General features: G+C 38.5%; 1 protein-coding gene and 1 long non-coding RNA gene across 2 annotated transcripts; both read right to left on the bottom strand.

Moving 5' to 3' along the window:
• Positions 1–359: 359 nt before the first annotated feature.
• On the bottom strand, positions 360–1,718 carry LOC134199593 (uncharacterized). Its single transcript, XR_009974152.1, has 2 exons — positions 1,483–1,718; positions 360–1,251 (listed from the first exon to the last, which is right to left on the bottom strand). It is a non-coding gene; the product is annotated as an uncharacterized LOC134199593 (long non-coding RNA).
• Positions 1,719–4,837: 3,119 nt separating this feature from the next.
• On the bottom strand, positions 4,838–20,749 carry LOC101738522 (N-acetylneuraminate 9-O-acetyltransferase). Its single transcript, XM_038013977.2, has 11 exons — positions 19,899–20,749; positions 19,341–19,437; positions 17,529–17,632; positions 16,898–17,054; positions 14,751–15,012; positions 12,933–13,162; positions 12,037–12,321; positions 11,172–11,481; positions 10,448–10,543; positions 9,889–10,034; positions 4,838–9,598 (listed from the first exon to the last, which is right to left on the bottom strand). The coding sequence occupies exons 1-11, from the start codon at positions 20,029–20,031 to the stop codon at positions 9,031–9,033; spliced, it is 2,388 nt and encodes a 795-aa protein (XP_037869905.1). The 5' UTR covers positions 20,032–20,749; the 3' UTR covers positions 4,838–9,030.
• Positions 20,750–20,900: the final 151 nt, after the last annotated feature.

Here is a 20,900-nt window from a genome sequence, read left to right as displayed (position 1 = left end):
CCATGGAAAATGATATGCAAATCAAAGTCCTCGGTCTGCAGTGGAACCCAAAGCTTGACGTCTTTTCATTTTCTGTTCAAGTAGGAACCGATAAAATAACAAAACGTGCGATTCTCTCTCAAATAGCGAAAATTTATGATCCCATGGGTTGGCTCGCTCCTGTCACTTTATATGCCAAACATTTAATACAATTATTATGGTTATCAAAAGTTGGCTGGGACGACCCACTGCCCGTGAATATAGCAAACGCGTGGTCGACCTTTATCAATGAGTTAGGGGAGAGGGGGGTAGCCCCGGCCATTTTTTTGTTTTCGATATTATGACTACATTTATTAAGTAAAATAATAAAAAAACTATTAAAAATAATCAACATTATATTTATTTAAGATAAATATCGAAAACTCAGACAACAACATAATCCCTCTGTAATTAAAGCCACTTGAAAAAGTAATAAAATTTTGGTATCCCTTAAAGATGGCGGGTAGCTCCGGCCACCCAGGTATTTAAAGATTAATGCGTTTTTTGGCAACACATACATCACAGTAATAGTATAAATGAGATGGATTTAAATCTACACAAGCTTCGTGAGCTCAGTCCTCACATATTTTGCAATTTTGCATTGGATCCAATCCTCATCGAATGTTTCACCGCAAATAATGCATTCCGTCTCCTGATGTGACGAATCTGGCTGAGATGCAACCTTCTTAACTTTTACTCCCGTTTTTATGTTTCTCTTGACCTTTACCGCACCTTTGGTGTCTTTACCGCACCTTTGGTGTCTTTACCGCACCGTAGAACGCATCAAGCTAGTTGCCTCAGGAGTTCTTAATGCCACATCTGGATTTCTTTTCTTAAATTCGCAGAAAAAATCCTGCCATTCGTTTGTCCTTGTTAAACCTGTGAGGAATTTGAAGTTTTTCTGCTAAATCAAAGGCAAGGCGCAAAAACTCACTTCTTGTTAAAGGCATAAGACGGTTATCTAGATTTATAACATGCTCACAGAGTTGTCTTTCAAACTCAGGTTTGAATGTTTGTTCAAAGCGTCCTAATTTTGGTATAAGACTGACCTGATAACCTTGTTTTATACCTTTAATACGATCTTGCAAAGAAGTACGTGGGACTTCATATCGGTCTGCGGCTGCTCTTTCAGAATATTTTTTGTCAAGGACAGCTTGAATTGCTTTTTTCATATTCTCTTTACTCCAGTCTCCGCGATTTGTAGTTCTATTCCTAAATTTGGGCATTGTACCACTGCAACATATTAATATTGGGTGCTAGATTTAAACATATGAGGAATAATAGCGTCAGCTCCTATGGCCGGGGGTACCCCCAAAATCGATGGCCGGGGTTACCCGACACAACTTTCATCAAACAAAAAATTCTTATTAAAAAGCATATTATTACACATTCAGATAAACTTAAATATATGAAATAGAAATGTATTGAAATATGTAAAAAAATATAATCTAAATAGTAACCTACGTTTATCCAATAAAAATAGCCTCCGAAACAATTGGTATCCCGCGCAACCAGTCCGCCAAAAACAAAATACTCAATTTATGTCCGAGCACCGTGGTCGGGTGACTTCCAACTGTCAGTATTTTTCGAATGGATAGTAAATGCACACAGACATGACACGTACTTATAGGTAACACTACGAGAGTCACTAGTATTTGCGGTGGCCGAGGCTACCCGCCGGCCGGGGCTACCCCCCGCTCCCCTACCACTCTTATCGCAATTAGAAATTCCACGTTATGTTTTGCCAAATACATACGCTGTCCAAATTCATGGGTTTTCGGACGCATCCGAGAAAGCATATGCTGCTAGCATTTACCTACGTCTTACGGACTTACAACATAATGTTAGATGCTTTCTTTTAATTGCAAAAACTCGCGTGGCGCCTATCAAACCGGTTTTGACGATACCACGCTTAGAGTTATGTGCGGCGGTATTATTGTCTCAGCTGTGTGAGAGGGTGCTATGTATTTATAAAGATCGTGTGAACTGCGAAGATATATACGCATGGTCAGATTCTTCTATTGTGTTAGCGTGGCTTCGATCACCACCTCACGAATGGAAAACCTTCGTGTCTAATCGAACGAGCGAGATACTCTCACGACTTCCAGCAAGGTGCTGGCGTCACGTTCCATCTGAGGATAACCCAGCAGATGCTCCATCTCGTGGGATGCTTCCTCAAACATTTCTAAATAATGAAATGTGGTTTAATGGCCCACCGTGGCTTGCCCGAGAGCCGTTTTGCTGGCCCACGAACAAAAACATTCCTAATACTACGGAGGAAAGACGTAATTTAACAGTAATGCTGAATTCAGTAATAACACAACCGGAGGACGTGGAATTCATATCACGCTTTTCCACGTTAGGTAAACTCGTTAGAATTACAGCTCGAATATTTCGTTTTTACAATAATTGTAATCGAATAAAAAAAATCCTATCCTGATTTTATTACAGTGTCCGAGTATGAGTTTTCTTTAATGAAATTAATTCACAGAGATCAATTATTTTGTTTTTATGAGGACATAAAAAATATTTCACAGGGAAAATATCCTTCAAATAAACTCAGACGTTTAAATCCCTTTCTTGACAAAGACAATAATTTACGAGTAGAAGGACGACTTCACAAGTCGATTTTGAATTTTGATTCTAAGTACCAGTCGATTCTACCTAAAAAACATCATTTAACTTTTTTAATAATCGATAACGCTCATATCATAAATTTGCATGCCGGACCTCGGTCTGTTCAACACATTTTATTTCAAAGATTCTGGATCTTATCCAGTCGCAATAAATGGTTTCACAAACGCGGACCACTCATACGTGAAGGCACCATTGTCGTGGTACGCGACGATAATCTTCCTCCATTACACTGGAGACTGGCTCGCGTACACGCTCTTCATCCCGGGTCCGACAATGTTACTCGCGTAGTAACTGTTCAAATCGGTAATACCTTCGTTAAACGTGCAGTAGTCAAACTTTGTCTACTTCCAATAAATTAACTTTTTTATTATTATTATGTTACTCATTGCTTTTTTAATTTTTTTTTATTAGTACTTTTAATTTTCACACATACGTGGTTGAGTTACTGAGGTTTAAATTCCTTCATAAGTAGTGTTAAAACAATTGCATTATTTTAAGGTGAGCGGCATGTTTCGTACTGAAACAGATTTTTCGTGTTTCTGTATTTTTATTAATATCGAGTATTAGGCAATACATCTTCAAGACAACACAAATCTTAACCTAGGTACAGTAAGGTTCGATCTCGCCTGTAGACGGCCGGCTAGCCAACCAGAAGCTTGCTGAGCAACCCCTCCCAGCCTACGGGCTGAGATCGCCGTCATATAGTAACTTAGCACACGCGTTCCGCGGCAGACATTCTTTTATTACAAACAACAAAAATTACCCAACGCAAGTCACGCGTAACCATTAGAACCAGCGACAATTGTTCATCGTGTACCAGTCAAGGGACAGACGGTCCCACCTCCGGAAACGACGCTGAGCCCAGGGAGCGCGAGGCAGTGGAAGGAAGGTGAACCGGTAAGTCTTCAGACATATTTCGTTCCTTACTGTACATTTATAATGGAGTATCTGAACTCAATTTGGCATAACAAATCTAAACATTGCTACAGTAGGCAGCGGCTTGACTATGCCCCTGGCATTGCCGACGTCCATGAGCGACGGTAACCACTCACCATTAGGTGGGCCGTACGCTCGTCTGCCTACAGGGGCGATAAAAAAAAGGGATTTCTTCACGGCATAGATAAGTAGGATGGTGGAGCCTCTATGTGCGGGCAAACGCCCTAGCACCAGTAACAATATATAACTAATTTAGAACCCTACCAACGTTTTACTATCTACTACTATACGAACAATACTAATGTGTTATGGTCTGAGAGGTTGGGCAACCGTTGTAATATTATCTCAAGTCTCAAGGTAGGTAGCGGCATTTACGTTGTTGATGTCTATAGGATCTGGTAACCACTTAACATCAGGTTTTTTTATTGCTTAGATGGGTGGACGAGCTACAGCCCACCTGGTGTTAAGTGATCACTGGAGCCTATTGACATCAACGCAAATGCACCACCCGCCCTAAGATATAAGTTCTAAGGTCTCAGTATAGTTACAACGGCTACTCTACGCTTCAAACCGAAACGCATTGCTGCTTCACGGCAGAAATAGGCGGGGTGGTGATACCTGCCCGTGCGAACTCACAAGAGGTCCTACCACCAGTAATAAAATCGACGGCGACGACGACCCAAAAAGTAATTAAAAAAAGCAATTTGGCAGTCGTCATTTAAATTAGCTTTTTTATTGTTTATATGTGCGGACGAGCTCACAGCCCACCTGGTGTCAAGTGGTTACTGGAGCCCATAGACATCTACGACGTAAATGCACCACCCACCTTGAGATATCAGTTCTAAGGTCTCAGTATAGTTACAATGGCTGCCCCACCCTTCAAACCGAAACGCATTGCTGTTTCACGGCAGAAATAGGCAGGGTGGTGGTACCTACCCGTGCGGACTCACAAGAGGTCCTACCACCAGTCAAAAGCTTACGTCATAATACATATTGTATATTAATAAATCCGTCGCTTGCGACAAGGAGCTCGCCGAGCGAATTAACCCATAGTTTCTCGCCAGATCTTCTCAGTGGGTCGCACTTCCGATCCGGTGGTAGATTCTGCGAAGCACTGCTCTTGCTAGGGCGGTGTTAGCAATTCTCCGGTTTGAGCCCCGCGAGCTCACCTACACAAGCTAGGGTACGCTGAAATAGCTTCTCAAGGCTATCAGCACAGGTAGGTAAAAAAAAAAAAAACAGTTAATAAAGAGGCAAATTTATTTTATTATTTATTTCACAAATATACACGTAGAAAATGTTATGGATATAAGAAAACTTTTTGTATGTTTACAATTTTCTTTATTGCCAATGAATTCATCACACAAGACTTTTCACAATATACAATTACTTACAATAAAAATCACAGTGCATTTTAAAATAAAACAAAAAAGATTAGGAAGATGTGAATGAGAACAGAACAATGTTATAATACTAATAAATTAATACTAAATGAGCCACTCTCGATGGCCACTAAAACTAGAATTTTCTAATGCATAACAGACACCAGAAACACATAGACAATTTCAATTCTAACAGAACGAATACCAAATATCTTTCACAAGGTTTATCCACGGTCAGGAGGAATAATAAGTCGGTTTTGTGCAAATTATGTTATATTAATATATTTGTAGTCCGAAAATACATAGTAATTAGATAAAACATTTGAGTAGTAGTAGAAGTTTTACTTTTTGAAGATTTTTTTTGAAGATTTCTTTGGCCTGACAACGAGACCATTGTCTATTTAAAAAAAAAATTGATAACATCAGAGATCATGAATAGCTAACTACCAAAAGCTTATAGACAAACAAAAGGAGAAAATAGTACCTAACTTATATCTTTCTATTTAAAAATCTGTTAAAAATAAAACTCTTCAAAAGCTTTTAAAAGCTTAAGGATGGAAAAAAAAAATGTTGAGAAGCACAGACTAGCAAACGGCATCGAATCAATCAACGGCAATCAGCAGTTTTATATGAGCAAATTAAGTTTTGCGTATTTACATATGGATTGAAGACGCTTGTAACATTGATCTAACAGAAAATTATGGCAAACATTATTTTCCTATTATTATTAGATGATATATTGTTCCCCCGATTACATAACTGCATTTATTAATAATATTTGGTCATAACATTAAATATTTTATTTTCAGTAATGGCCGAAAGGCACACTTTCGTGCGCTACTGTTAAGCGTAAGTTTGTTCTCGTTTAAGAAAAATCCCAACTAAAAAAAACATAAACTAAATAAACAAAAATATGGGATTTAGAATGTACAAATCGTTTCTATAATATGTATATTCTAAGCTCATGCTCATGAGCATGAGCATGAGTATGCTCATGAGCATGAGCTCACTCATGTGATAGAAGCGTAAAGAATCTGTTCTAGAAACTGGCATTACGATTTAATTAGAAAAAAGTTCTAATCATAAATTTATATTTATTTAAATTGGCTCGATAAAATATTATACATAAATTATATTGTTACATAAATAATGTATATTCTTCCATCTATTATCAGGTACATATAATACGTAAACTTATTTAATTTAGATATATTTTACTTAGATAACCACTGACAGAATTAATTTAACGACTTAATTAATTAAGATTGTAATTAGTACCTACAGCTATTTTTAACACTGTTAATGATTCAAGAAACGTTTTGAACCGCTGCCATCTATGTTTAATATTGGTACATTAATACAATCTATACTAATCTTATAAAGAGGAAAGTTTTGTTTGTTTGTTTGTATTGAATAGGCTCCGAAACTACTGAAGCGATTTGAAAAATTCTTTCACTGTTTGGAAGCTAAGCTATTCCCGAGTGATATGGGCTATAATTTTTTTTGAAAAAATTAGGGATCCTTACGAAAACTTACGAAAAAAAATTACCTAAAATATTCTTTATATCGCGTGCCCTGCGAAAACTATTGATGATAGAATAAAATAATGAACTACGACTTTGTAGAATACATTATTATTTACAACATTACGCATTAAATATTTGACAGTAACAAAATCCATGAACATTTTGTATGGGAAAATATTTTACCTATCATTTTTTTTTTCAATTTTATTATTTCTTTATTCTGCTATTCGGGACGGAGACAAATGTGTACAACAAATCAAAGACCATAAAAATCGGTCCTGCCGTTCTCGAGTTATAAGTGTTCGAACAAACCCGACTTTGATTTACTCATGTATATTAATATTACATGAATTTGAATGAAAAACATAACTAGTTTTTGTCAACAATCGCCAAACTACCCGCCAAATATTATGTCTTATGCGTATGTCATAGACCTATATAGTAGGGACACGACATATTGTTCTATACGTACAATTGCTTATATAAATAGCACCCATTTTGAAGGCACATACATAAACATATATCTATCTCGTTCTTACTCAGCACTTTAACTCGCAGGAAAACAATATAACAGTATTTCAGTGCGTACATAAAATGAAACATGAGTATACGTAAATATCTCCGTCTCCGTCTAATGAGGCTGAAAATCCGCCATGTTTGGCGCGCCAAATGTCATTGTCACGTCAGTTCGGCCGTCTGTTTTGGGTTGTACATTATTTAATGACTATGATATCGATTTAATATGATTGATTATATAAAATTTCATAATTTATCATGCTTAAAACATACAAAAATAATAATTAAAACGTATTTCATAGGATCTCAAGAAAGTCGATGTCCTAAAACTATTATCTATATGTATTTAAATTCATTATGGAGCCCTCATCCGAAAAATCCATTTTTCGGTCGGAATCTATTGATCATGACACTAATCATAAATACCACTTTAAAATATGTCATCAAAACATATTTAGACATTCTGTTTAGATATTTCGGGAAAAAGGCTACCGACAAAATCTCTTCGGAACTATTTAAATAAAATAGTTTTATTCCGCAGTGAGTAAAACACTATTGTAAATTTGTTAAATATTTAATAATTAAGTGATTTTAGAGAGGAAGTCACAAGGAATGACGTTTGTAATTAATGAATAAATGTTCTGTAGGTGTTTTTTTTTTCACGCGGTCCCTTGATAAGTTTAAAATTTGAAACACTCTCAAGCGAAAGTGATTCAAATGGTGCGGCGCACCTTCCTTGGGGTGCGCTGCGGTACTATGTTACGGACTTTAGAGTCAGCAAAACAATTAAAATAGATTGTAATGGTCTAAGAAAAACACGTACTCAAAATACGATAACATTTAGCATGCTAGAAATGGGCTGATGGCTTTGAACTACGCCATATCTTTATGTTTTGCGACAAACGACAACTTTATAAAATCAGTGTAGCAACTTTTAAAAATCATCATATCGTTTACTTGGCAAATTCGAAGGACGAACTTGTCTTAGATTTCACCCATCTAAATCATATCATATTTGCACATAACAATATACCTACTTACTTCCCATTAAAGTATAAATTCTACAAATAAATAATACTCAACAATATTTAAAATAAAATGAGCCAAGAACGTTTATCGATAAAACCTGATAACATTGAAATCTTTTGTACAGCACTAAAGCCGCCATGTTTTGTGGCCAGATGACGTCACAGCGGCACGAAATTTTAGTTGACGTTTCATTTCCATAGGTTTCCTACTTCATTGGCGTATGTAGATACATTTATGTTTCTTATGTATTATGCAGGTATGTGTATGTGGGCTTAAATGACATTGCATGCTTCAAGAGTAAACTTCAAAAATACAGAGCAGCACATAGATAAGAGCGAATTGCAAAAAGCAGGTATAACATATTGATGAAACAATATTATCACATCACAAACCATATGAACAGCGCATTAAGTACACAAATATATTTAAGTTTAAAAAACGAATATGCAGACTAAACTAATATTACACTCGTTGTTCATTCTACACTAATACGGACCTGGATGAGGACACGCTTATTACAAAATTCTTGCGCGAGCTTATCGAAGCTCGTCTGAACGTTATTGAACTTCGTTACGTTACGTGTGACGTCATTTGAGGTGAGAACACACAACAAGTCAACTGCAAGTTCTTAATTGTAATTATTTATGTTTAATTGTGTGACTAAAGTTTCACAAAAATAGTAATTAAGCATTCATATGCTTTTTCTTTGGCTTTTTTTATACGTATGTGTAAAAAACTCGTATAATAAAAACACAGATTTGATAAGAAAAAAATTACAATGCTTTTGTCAAAAACAGCACGGTAGTTTCCTCTCTCCCGTCCAAGAAGTTACACTTCTGCGTGTTTCAAGTGTACGTTATTAAGTTTGACATTCAAAAAGAAATTTATTATTATTTCAAAATTGTTTATGGTCACGCAATAATGATGATAAGAGGCCGCACTTTCATACAATTAAATACAAGGAGCCGTACTCAACGAGGATCGGCTCAGAACATACCGTCGTACATTCCGATGGGGACGAGCACGGCGAGGAAGATGGCGAGGTTCCGCAGCACGAGGCGCCAGTCGTCGGGCACGGCCCGGGGCAGCAGCAGCAGCGTGAGGCGGTGCGTCTCGTGCGCGGCGCACGCGAACACGTACGAGGTGAGCAGCAGGTTGAGGCCGGGGGCCGCGGGCAGCAGCACGAGCACGCCGTGCGTGTCGGCCGCCAGCCACGCGTGCGACACGCTGGCGTACAGCTCCAGCGCCACGCGCCCCGCCGCCGCGAACAGCGCCGAGTGCTTGGCGCGCGGGCCGCCGCACAGGTTGCGCAGCGCCGCGTAGGACGCCAGCGGCACGCACGCCGCGTAGCTGTGGATCTCGTCGCACGCGGCCGGGCTGCTGCACAGCGCCACCAGCAGCCCGTACGCGCCCAGCCCCAGCGCCGCCAGCAGCGCGCCCGCCAGCGCGCCGCCGCCCGCCACCAGCGGCCCGCGCGCGCCCTCCTCCAGCAGCCCGTGCCGCTGCCCCAGCAGGTACAGCAGCGCGAACATCATGCCATACGCCACCGAGTACCTACAGACACTCACTACTCTTCAAATTCTTCCTCCATTTTAAATCGGACAGACCATTTGTTTTCAGTGATTATAACGAGAATTTCCTCATCATCATCATCAGCCCACCATCGTCCACCGCTGGACATAGACATCTCCCAGTGTACTAAGTCTAGTACCCGTCGCCCACGTGGCCGGTGGGACCCTACAAGAACCCGCCATCGAGCGTGCGCATGTCCGGCCACTGCCCCTGGCGTCGCTGAGCTCAGAGAGAGCTACAACTGTTTATAAACAAAATTTCAAGCAACACACCTGTCCTGCTTCCACATGAGCCACCACTGATGTATGTCGTCGTCGGAATTAACGAACAAGGCCTTCCACGGCCTCGTCACAAAGATCTTCTGGAAGAACACCTCGCTCAGGTACAGCACGGTCACTATCACCAGCAGGCCGATGATCTGAAATAAACAGTGCATACGTGAATGAGTGGCCCCCGATTCATATTGAAATGGAGGGCTTGCGGTGAGAATAGCGAAGGTCTCGAGCGGATTATACGAGAAAGAAAGGGCCGCGGCAGGCGACGCGCACTAAGGACACAAGACGAACTTAAATGATCCTCACTGGAGGCGGTAGTCGTGACCAGACGACATTTATTTAAATGTAAAACACAATACTATAAAGCTTTTCATATATCGGTTAGATACACATAGACAGCCAGCACACAGCAAGAGACAAAAGCACAAGGGAACTTTAGTTTTTTCATCCCTCATTTATATGAATTGGCAACCTTGATTCCTTTGTCACCTTTCAGTTACATAGAGTGCCAGCCCTAGCATAGGGAAACTTTACTAGTGATCGGTCATCAGCTGACCTTAGCAGCGATATAGAGGTACTGGTACGGCTTGGACTCCACCGTGTGCGTCGAGGAGGGCGCGATGTGCGGCGGCAGAGCGAATATCACAAACATCTGAAATACGAATTGGAACACTATTGTGAATATTAAAGTTTTTGATGGTCTAGTCGGGTGGACGAATAGTGTATCGTTTTAGATGGGTTTTTTTTCCAGCAAACCCATAGATTTTTTCATGGATTAAAAATTTCAGTTAGTTACAAGGTCGGACAGTCATATCTATCACGTGTATACGATATTCCGTTTCAATTCCTGCTCAGACCATCTTGCGGTTTTAGCGGTAGGCAGCGGCTGTCCCTGGCATTGCCATGAGCCACGGTAACCACTTACCACCAGGTGGGCCGTATGATAGTCTGCCTGCACGGGCAAAAAAAGTGCCACGGTCTGGTTATTTGAATAACGTATCCACTTTGAAGGATGGAGCAGCTGTTGTACTACACAACGGAGAACCCATGTCTAAAGGCAATTGGCGGCATTTACGGTATTAATGTCTATAGACTCGGGTAACCACTAAACACTAGGTGAACCATGAACTCCAACACCCATCTATGAGACCGAAAGAAATATGAATATTAAATATTTAACTTTGTCATTGTAAAACAATTAACTCTAAGCTTTGCGGTCAAGAAATCACTAATTGTCCGACAACAACTAAAGCTCATAGTAATGTCGACCAGTGACTTACCAGAGTATACCAGAACGAGACCAGGGGCACGAAGCTGTAGAACTGGTAGGGCCGGTTCATCGTCAGACAGAGGACCACAGTCAGAAAGTTCAACCTGAACATCACCCTCAAGTATCGCACGAGGCTCGTGTCTCCGGTCTTCCACGTGTAGTAGAAGTGCCCGTAGCCCGTCAGGAACAGATACGAGGAGACGAGCGTCCGAACCAGCATGTAGATGGGGAGGACCTTGCTGGCTCCGGTCACCTGGTATATGAGGATCACGATTTGCATCCAGCCTTTCCACTCCAGCGTCTGTTCGCGGTGGAGAACTCTGTAACGTTTGGACCATCACTTAGACTTTATATTTTGGGACATCACTTTGACTTTATAGTTCTTAGTTAATAACACAATTTTAGAAGTTTACAATATCAAAAAGTAAAACATATAATAAAAAACGGATGAAATAAAGGTTATTAGAGGTTTATAATATCAAAAATTAAAACATTTATAATCAAAAACGGATGAAGTAAAGGTACACTAAAAGAAGAAACAAAGAGAGGAAGTCCCTCCATCCGTAGCACGGTTGCACCACAAAACCAGCACAATGTGGCATGGGGGCAAGAGGAAGAAGATGAAGATAATTTACAAGTTCAAAAATAATAGCACTCTTCATTTGAATATATCCAAGCGGTAAGCAGTAATGTCATTGGAACTTTAAATATACAATCATAGATACTTAATAATCCCTCCCTATTCTATAAGTGGGAGCAGGGGTTGCATTTGGACCGTACAAGCAATAAGACTTAAGAAGGATTTTGTTACGCACAAATAGTCTGATTATTTTTACAATGTAAACAATACAAATAAAATTGTCCCAGTTTCTCACCTAGTAGATTTGGAGTCTTCGGTAAAGAACAGACCCAGAGCGAACACGTAGCCCACGGGCAACCAGAAGCTCCACTCCGAATAATACTTATTCTCCTTCATGAAGAAGTTAGTTCTGTCGCACAAATAAAAGTACGACATGATCATGCCGAGCTTTGCAATGGCGACCAGCGGCGAGGGCTCCTCGCTGGGGGGCGGCTGCTGGCTCACGAGGGCGTAGCCCCCCAGCCGCTGCCGCACGGTCTGCGACCAGTGCCACGCGCTCTTCAGGCCGGCTAAAGCTGCGCTAGAAGAAAACGTATTGTTTTTATTCTTTATGAATATTTCAAATCTTCACCTTCTACAGTATAAAAAAAGTACCGTAAAAGAAAAATGTACTCACACTACTTATATACTATACTTTAGTCATTTTTAATGGTTAAAGACTAGGAAACTTTCCGAATGAATCTACAACCGGATCGGAAACAAATATCCTTCTAGTCCATTATGTGTTAATAAATTCTCTCATGTTGAGTTCGTGAGCTCACCTACCCATCCGGGCGTAGCTGAATCTTAGACTACCAGCTAATAGGTACTTTACGTAAAATCAGAGGCGGCTATGCCACGCCGCTAGTTACATTCCTGGTGGTAGGACCTCTTGTGAGTCCGCGCGGGTAAGTACCATCACCCTGCCTGTTTCTGCCGTAAAGCAGTGGTGAGTTTCGGTTTGAAGGGTGGGGCAGCCGTTGTAACTATACTAAGACCTTAGAACTTATTATCTCAAGGTGGGTGGCGCATTTACTTCATAGATGTCTATGGGTTCCAGTAACCCTCGTCCACCTATCAAAGCTATGAAAAAAAAAAAACATACGCTCTGAGGGCGCGCTCACTAGAGGACGGAGACAAGAGGCGACTCACCACGCGAAAAAAACGGCAAAGGTGAGCACCTGCAGCTGCGAGTGCGGCTCCGGCTGCGCGCAGCAGCTGCCGTCGTTGAAGTTCATGTGGTCGTTGCAGAACATGTTGAGCAGCACCTGCGCCGAGTGCCGCAGCGCCGTGCCGCCCAGCGCCGCGCCCTCGGGGGACTGCGCCGCCGACCACATCAGCCGCGCCGACTCCCACACCTTGGCCGCGCTGTGCGTCAGGATCTGACAACCAACTGCCCGGCTACAAGTCTGCTGCACCAGAACCTCACTCGAGGGCAGAATGTGATAGTCGAACTCGATCACATTCCACTTTGAATGTACGGAAAAACAATTAGAAGTATCTGCATGCCACTTATCGTACTGTTACGCCGGTAAGAGTAACGCCATCTATTATCAAATGGCGGAAACATATTATATAAAAACTACTAGTACTACTGGGAATGTTCTCGATAGTTGTAGACTTGACGTGTCGACTATAAAAGCTGTGCAGAGATGACGCGAAAGCAGTTTTTTTTTCATACCTAAGCTGAGAGCCTTGAGAGGCTATATCAGCGTAGCCTTAACTAGTAGGTGAGCTCACGGGGCTCTAACCTGATGACGTTGCTAACACGAACTCTAGCAAGGGCCGTGCTTCGCAGAATCTACCACCGCATCGAAAACGCGAACCACTGAGAAGATCCGGCGAGAAACTCAGTGGGCTGGGTCTGAGGGTAACAATTAGAAGTATCCGCATGCCACTTATGGTACTGTTACGCCGGTAAGAGTAACGCCATCTATTATCAAATAGCGGAAACACATGTCGAAACGACTAGTACTACCGGGAATGTTCTGGATAGTTGTAGACTTGTCGTTTTAGTTAGTAATTGGTCATTCGAGGTTATTGGTTATTCGAGGCGAAACAGCGAGCGGATCACGCGAAGCCAAGCGAAAGGAGTGAATTGAGAATTGTGAAGTATGCCTTAAGTGTTCTAATAAGTTTTAAATAGTGTTTTAAGTTGTAATTCGGTGAAAGTTTTATTTATCCCGATTCCCAGCGCGTAACAGTACGATTTTGGTACACAAATGTAACAGTAAATCTATAATAGAGAAAGAAATCTAATTAGCACATTAGGAAATCAAATAAATAAACCAATTTAAATAAATTATTGATATTTATAAATAACCATTTCAAATTATTTTACTGTAAATTGTTGTACATGATTGTTGTAGGTATATATTTTATTATTTTTCAAAAATGCTTTAGCTATATATATTAACAATCCATATTATATATATAACCGATAAGATTCGGCGAGAAACTCGGTGATCTGTGTCTGTAGGAATGTAGAGTGTACAACTGTGTTGCCTTTAAAATGTTGATAAAACAAATTGTATTAAGTTTTGACCACATTTTATACAAAATTCATGTAGGTGATACGAAGTTCACCAGGTCATCTAATACAGTGGTTCCCAAAACTTATTATGTCTACTGCCTACTTTGAGAATAAATTATTTTTTAGCGCCCCCACTTTTTCACCTACTTAAAAACCACTATAGCGAGAGCTCAGTCGGTGTCTAAGAGTAAGAATTCCTAGTAATTCCTAGATGAAATTAAAATAGCCTCTCAAGCCTCTACACAACGCCCCCATTTTCTTCTGGGTCTCTTACCGCCGCCCATTAGGCCTACAACGCCCACAAGGGGGGCGTTATCGCCCACTTTAGGAAAGGCTAATCTAATAGTATCTAATACTTTAGAGATTTCTGCAAAAAATGTGAAAATAAGCTCAGCATTAAAAGGGTTACGAAAATGAAATTAATTTTACTAATCTACCTGTACGGCCGCGCGGTTATAAGCGTCGATATTAGCATTAGTTATCTTCTTGTTTTCGTTCTTCAACTTCTCTGCATCAACCGGCTCCATGAGTTTCCACAGCACCTGGGTGTTCCTCGCCGCGAGGGAATCGATGGCTTGGACCAGTCGCGTGAGGTTCCTCTGGTATTCCTCTAGGAGGGAGGTTGTTGTGTTCCGTGTACGGAGCAGTCGGAGTCCGGTCGACGCCACTATCAACGAAGGTGGCTGGTCCGAGCGCTGCCTGGTAGGAAATCTTTTCATAAATCTCAATAATAGTCACGTGTTCCAGTTCGAAGAATGAAACAACTACTAAATCAACTATGTGCATATTCTCTATATCAACATAGGAGTCATATGCTATCTTACCTTCCAAATTTCATTATGTATGCAACATGTATTCAAAGGTAATTTAATTAAACATATTTTTATACTATGTACGTGTTACAAAATACCTCGTAAAAAATATAACTAATTATCAAAAGCCAATAATTTTGACAACCCTAGTAAGCCGTCATATTAGGGAACTAGATTATTTAACAGAAAGGCCTACGTACCTATTTTACCTAATAATTGTCTACTTTAATAGTTTTTCTATTATTCATTCATAAATGTTTGCTACCTCAATACAAGGATGTCATTATACTTTAGTACTGGCCTCCAAGTTTAAAAATAAATAGGTTATAAATTTCAATTTTTTTAATATTTTTGTCTATTCGCAAATTATGCACAATATATGTATATCAGGTGTTGGTAGTAGGACGTCTTGTGAGTCCGCACGGGTAGGTACCACCATCCTGCCTATTTCTGTCGCGAAGTAGGACGTCTTGTGAGTCCACACGGGTAGGTACCACCATCCTGCCTATTTCTGTCGCGAAGCAGTAATGCGTTTCGGTTTAAAGAGCGGGGCAGCGGTTGTGCTGTAAAACTGAGATTTAGACCTCGTCCCTCACGATCAGTGACTATCAAACCTCGTTCCGAGAGCCCTAGTCGTAGAGATTTGGAAACATTGTGAAGTAAATTTCAGAGCCGAAAGGTGAGACAAGAATGAAACGCATTATGGAAAAATATTACAGTTCCAGATGGTAGAGGCGACATCTTTGGTGGTGTGGATTACCGATTCGTCTCAAGCAATTCCTCAGAGCTTTCCCATAGAACATACGAAATCTAGGTATCTGGTAGGCCGAGGCTCGTCCATCCGCCGAAACAATAAATTTAGTATATATTATACTACGTGTTAGGAGACAACTTCCGAAATCGAAGACTTAGTACTAATTACACCTTTGATGATGGGACGGAAAAAAAAAGATCCTGATTTTTTTTTAAATCATATTTTTAAAACGTTTTATTAGAATTATTTATGCTCCATCGTGCTAATAGAGCTAAATAAGACGATAGTTTCATACAAAATACATTATTTTAGTTTTAAAAAAAACCAGCAATGCAACACAAAATCAAAAACAGCTGTTGCTCGGATCAATGAACGCCAGGGCGCGGCGGGCATGGGCACTGATACCGCGCTTCTCAAAATTTACTTTGTTTACTATTGTCTGTCTTCGATTTCGGAGGCGGTCTCCTAACACCCAGTATAGTATTTAGTGTCTGAAAGCCTTTGGCGATACTGACGTTGTGATGTGAACTGAGTAACTAAATATCTAATGTCAGGTGGGCCCTGGGCATGTTCATCTATCAATAGCAATGGTAACAGTATCTTACATGAAATCTTGTGATTATAATTCATATGTTAGCAATGAGTCTATTTGATATATTTGTTGGTTAAGTTTGAGTAACGTGTTAGGTAAGTTAAATATTTTATAACTATAATCAACTTACTGTGTTACCATGTGGATATGTTAGGGAAAGTCTGAAAGTGGAATCTGTGACAGAGAATTTGAGAAGTGCGCGCTTGGAATGGTAATGAGACGAAATGACAATGAGGTTGTTAAGAGTTTTAACTATGAATGTGGAAGGCTTTAGAGGAGGAGGTAGACCTAAGAAAAAATAGATGGATTGCGTGAATAACGACATGTGTAGAAATGGTATATGATAGAGGAGTATGGAAGGAGAAAACACGTTGCGCCGACCCCAGGTGACTGGGAGAAGGGCAGGAGAATGATGAATCAACTTACCATGTTCTAAACTGATCGACCATGGTCTTGGATACATCATCACTGTATACAAATGTCACAGATAACCTCAGCTTCCGATCTATGTATGTGTAGTTTGGCATCCGATGCTCAGTCACTGAGTATGCAGGGTCCGTGTCAAGACGACTTTTTAGAAGACCTATTTAAGAAAAACGTGTTTTGAAAAGAGTTCTATTAAATGTTTATGGTAAAAAGTCTTTACTGAAAATGAAGCAATTGAAGTTGGTAACTTCCACAATGATTCAAATAATATTTTCTGTCCCTATTCTGCATAGCAAGTACTGGTAATTGGTAGATAGTAAATATTGACATGTTTCATTGAGTGTATTCTATGACATGACATATTTTTTTTTTAATTTTGATTTTTATTCATCCATATATTCAATATTATGTGTAACAATCAAAATTATCAAAATTAAAGAACACACAATCCTGAATCATCTGTGTTTTAATTTATCTTTGCATCAATTCAATAACTGCAAAGTATATGTCTACATACATTTTCCCACAAATTCTATGCTCTGAAAAATCGCTTTATCTGTGATTTTATTCCATCAATTTCCTTTACTAAATATTTAATTGCTACAAAATTGTGATTATTTAATAATCTTACCTATAAAATATTCATAAAGTTGTTCAATTCTTGAATCACCAATAAAAGCAAAACTGTTGTACTTTCCCCAGAAAGCTAAATATCTTAAACAGCGGCGTGCATCCCTGTAACATTATTATTGTAGATCTAAGATAATTTTGTCTGTCTTAGGGTGATTAGTAGATATAGCAACAATATAGCCAAAAGTTATTTATTACCATTGTTGGCCCATTGGATGGTGAGTAATCATGAAAGTTATTAATACAAGAGAAGGGGTTCATTCAAGAGCCAGATGTTGAAAAACTGTCAATTAACTCTTCTCCAATGAGGGATACGGGAGGAGCGGGGGGTGCTATGATGCAACTTTTAGAACTCAAATAGTATAAGAACCTTTTAAGCCCTTTTTCTTGGCACCATCATTGGGACAGTCAGAAAATTTGCATGGAATGACTTAAAGCAACCACAAAATAGATATAATTAAAACTACGATCACAGACTGCTGTCAATGCTGTGACTGCAAAAACTAAAGTTTAATTACATCTTCTACCACTCATAAGAACCGAAAATAATACGACATTAGAAACATTCTTCTTGTTAAATAATTTAGCCTTCATATCCATTAAAATAGTAAATCTTGAAATTGACAATTAGTAGGTAACTAAAAACAAAATGCAAAATTCAATGTCAACAGTTTCACCTTTTAAATTGATACTACCACTCTATCCTCAATTGTCCTTAAGTTTTTAAACAACATTTCTATTATATCATATAAACTACTCAAAACAAAATAGCCCACTTTAAGTTAATCTCGAATTTCGTCTAAAAAAAATTGTTGGGTAGTAAATAGTGAAGTTAAACATTTCGAAGTATTGTTGACATGTTTATCTAACGTTATCAATGTTTCAAGTCATGAATTCAATGGTGTGTAGACAAAAAAAGTGAAGTACTCCAAAAAACATTTATTACTCAAATTCTCAGTCACTTGTACCCTCAGTCACATTCTGAGTGTTACAGTCGCACGTCTACTTTTTTCATTTTGAGTTGATTTCGGTGTTACTCGCGATCATTATGCCTGGTTCTCGGCGTCATATGGTTGTGGAAACAGCACCAAGAGCAGTGTTTATGCTTTAGGAGGGAGAATCTCAGAGATCAGTGGCAAGACGTCTTGGTGTGTCGCGACCAGCTATTCGAAACGCGTGGGAACGTTTTTTAGAGACAGGTAGTAGTTTATATATCTATTATATTATATATCTATTATATTATATATCTATTATATTATATATCTATTATATTATATATATCTATCTGTGGAATTCAAGAATAAGCAGCCATCCACATTTTTTTTACGTTTACCTCTTTATTATTAAATGTATGTTCTGAATTCATATTGTTTGTATCTTTTTATCTGGGAACTTGTGATTTCAATTGTGCCTTTATTTATTTATACTTTATAAAGATGATAACATAAATAAATAAGAGCTCTAAAGCTAATTATTTTATTATATTGTATATTATGGATTGACTAATGTGATATATAATAATTATTTTTCTGTTTACATCATTCCAGAATATTATACTTTTATCATATCAATATAATATGTATCTTAGTATCATCTTGTTTCCTTTTTCATTAATTCATTTCCTAATTGAATTGCTTCTACAAAGTATTTTACTTTACGTTAAGATTACTAATAATTAATTTAAAAAAAATTAAGACTGATAAGACGTTTTATACTTGTCATGTAACACATTATGACATACCTATCTATTTTAGAAAAAAAAATTATTCTTTCAGGCTTCATCATGTTCATGATTAAAAATAATGGAACTTACGTTTTGGAATACCGATGCAACATACAACCATAAGGTTGCCATTCATGATCACCTTTATATCGGCCTGATGTCAACAACCAAGTGCAAGAGTCAGAGCCTGGAAAAAGATTTTTTTTTATTGCTTAAATGGGTGGACGAGCTCACAACCCACCTGGTGTTAAGTGGTTACTGGAACTGATAGACATCTACAACGTAAATGCGCCACCCAACTTGAGATATAAGTTCTAATGCGGCTGGCTGCCACACCCTTCAAACTGAAACGCATTACTGCGTCACAGCAGAAATGGGCGGGGTGGTGGAACCTACCCGTGCGGACTCACAAGAGGTCCTACCACCATCATTTTTAGTCGTTTTAGCATGATGTATAATACATATATGTACATATTACTTTTCATAATGAGGCAATTTAGCATAACTCATAGGCTACAAATTATTATCATCAGTTGTATATGTATTTATTTTCTATTAATATTTGTTGGCAGTAACTTCAAAATGATGAAAATATTCTTAAGTAATTTTGGATATTTATTACTATGTGAAAAATAAAAGAATACTAACCATATCTCAAATGTAGAATTCCATGATATCCAATAAAGCCTATCACCAGCACAAATGCTAAACGTTTAGCGTTATCCACATTTAACTGGTCTATAAACCATTCAGCAGATGTCTTTTTCCCGTGCGATACCATGATGATATTTAGTTGAAAATTCGCGCATTGAAGACAAAATCCAACACAGTAAATAATATGGGAATTAATTTTATGATTCAGTTTTAATTTGGGTTAATGTAGGCAATACTTATTGTCAAGTTTACGACCAATAATTATTGTTAAAAATTTATGTATATTCATATCTATTTAATTGGTACCTATAGTCGGATTTTTAATTAGACGAAGCCAGCTGACAGTAGCTAATGTCACTTTGTGAAATAATGTTGCTATATTTAAAGTAATAGTGATGAGTTCAGTTCTTGTTCAATCATATGAATGAACAATGAGTGTGAAGAGTTAATCATTAATTTCAAATTATAAAAGAATATAATTTATATTTTACAATAAAATTTTATTAAAGTGCTCCAATATATGTTACTAGTAGTATGTAACTATAATCAGTTTTTTTTATTTTCATTACCTACCTATAATTGTTCTATTTTATACATCTATAGTTTCAATTATATGATGTAATGGAAATAGGACAGTCTTACAAGCTTCATCGCAATGTTTTTCTTAATGTTTAAAACACTCGATATTCGGTACAGGTAAATACTATAGGAACATAATATTTCGTCGAAAAGTCGTTGGTATGTACAAAGCACGCCTAAAATTCGAACCCCGTACCCGATATCGGCAATTCGGCACACCGACTATTCACTAGACAATCGAGGCAATTTCATTAATTCAGGAGTTTTTTCAATCGTTCACTTTGTCACAACACTATTTTTATTTCATCAAAAACTGACAACACAGTAAACGTCAGTTGACTTCGTCTAATAAAAAATCCGACTATATATTACATTCTCTGATATTACTTTACTATTGGATTGCTATACGTATTAGTT

The sequence above is a fragment of the Bombyx mori genome, chromosome 11 (genome assembly GCF_030269925.1).
Source record: "Bombyx mori chromosome 11, ASM3026992v2".
In the NCBI taxonomy this organism is placed as follows: Eukaryota; Metazoa; Arthropoda; class Insecta; order Lepidoptera; family Bombycidae; genus Bombyx; species Bombyx mori.
This window is presented reverse-complemented; position numbering and strand designations above follow the sequence as displayed.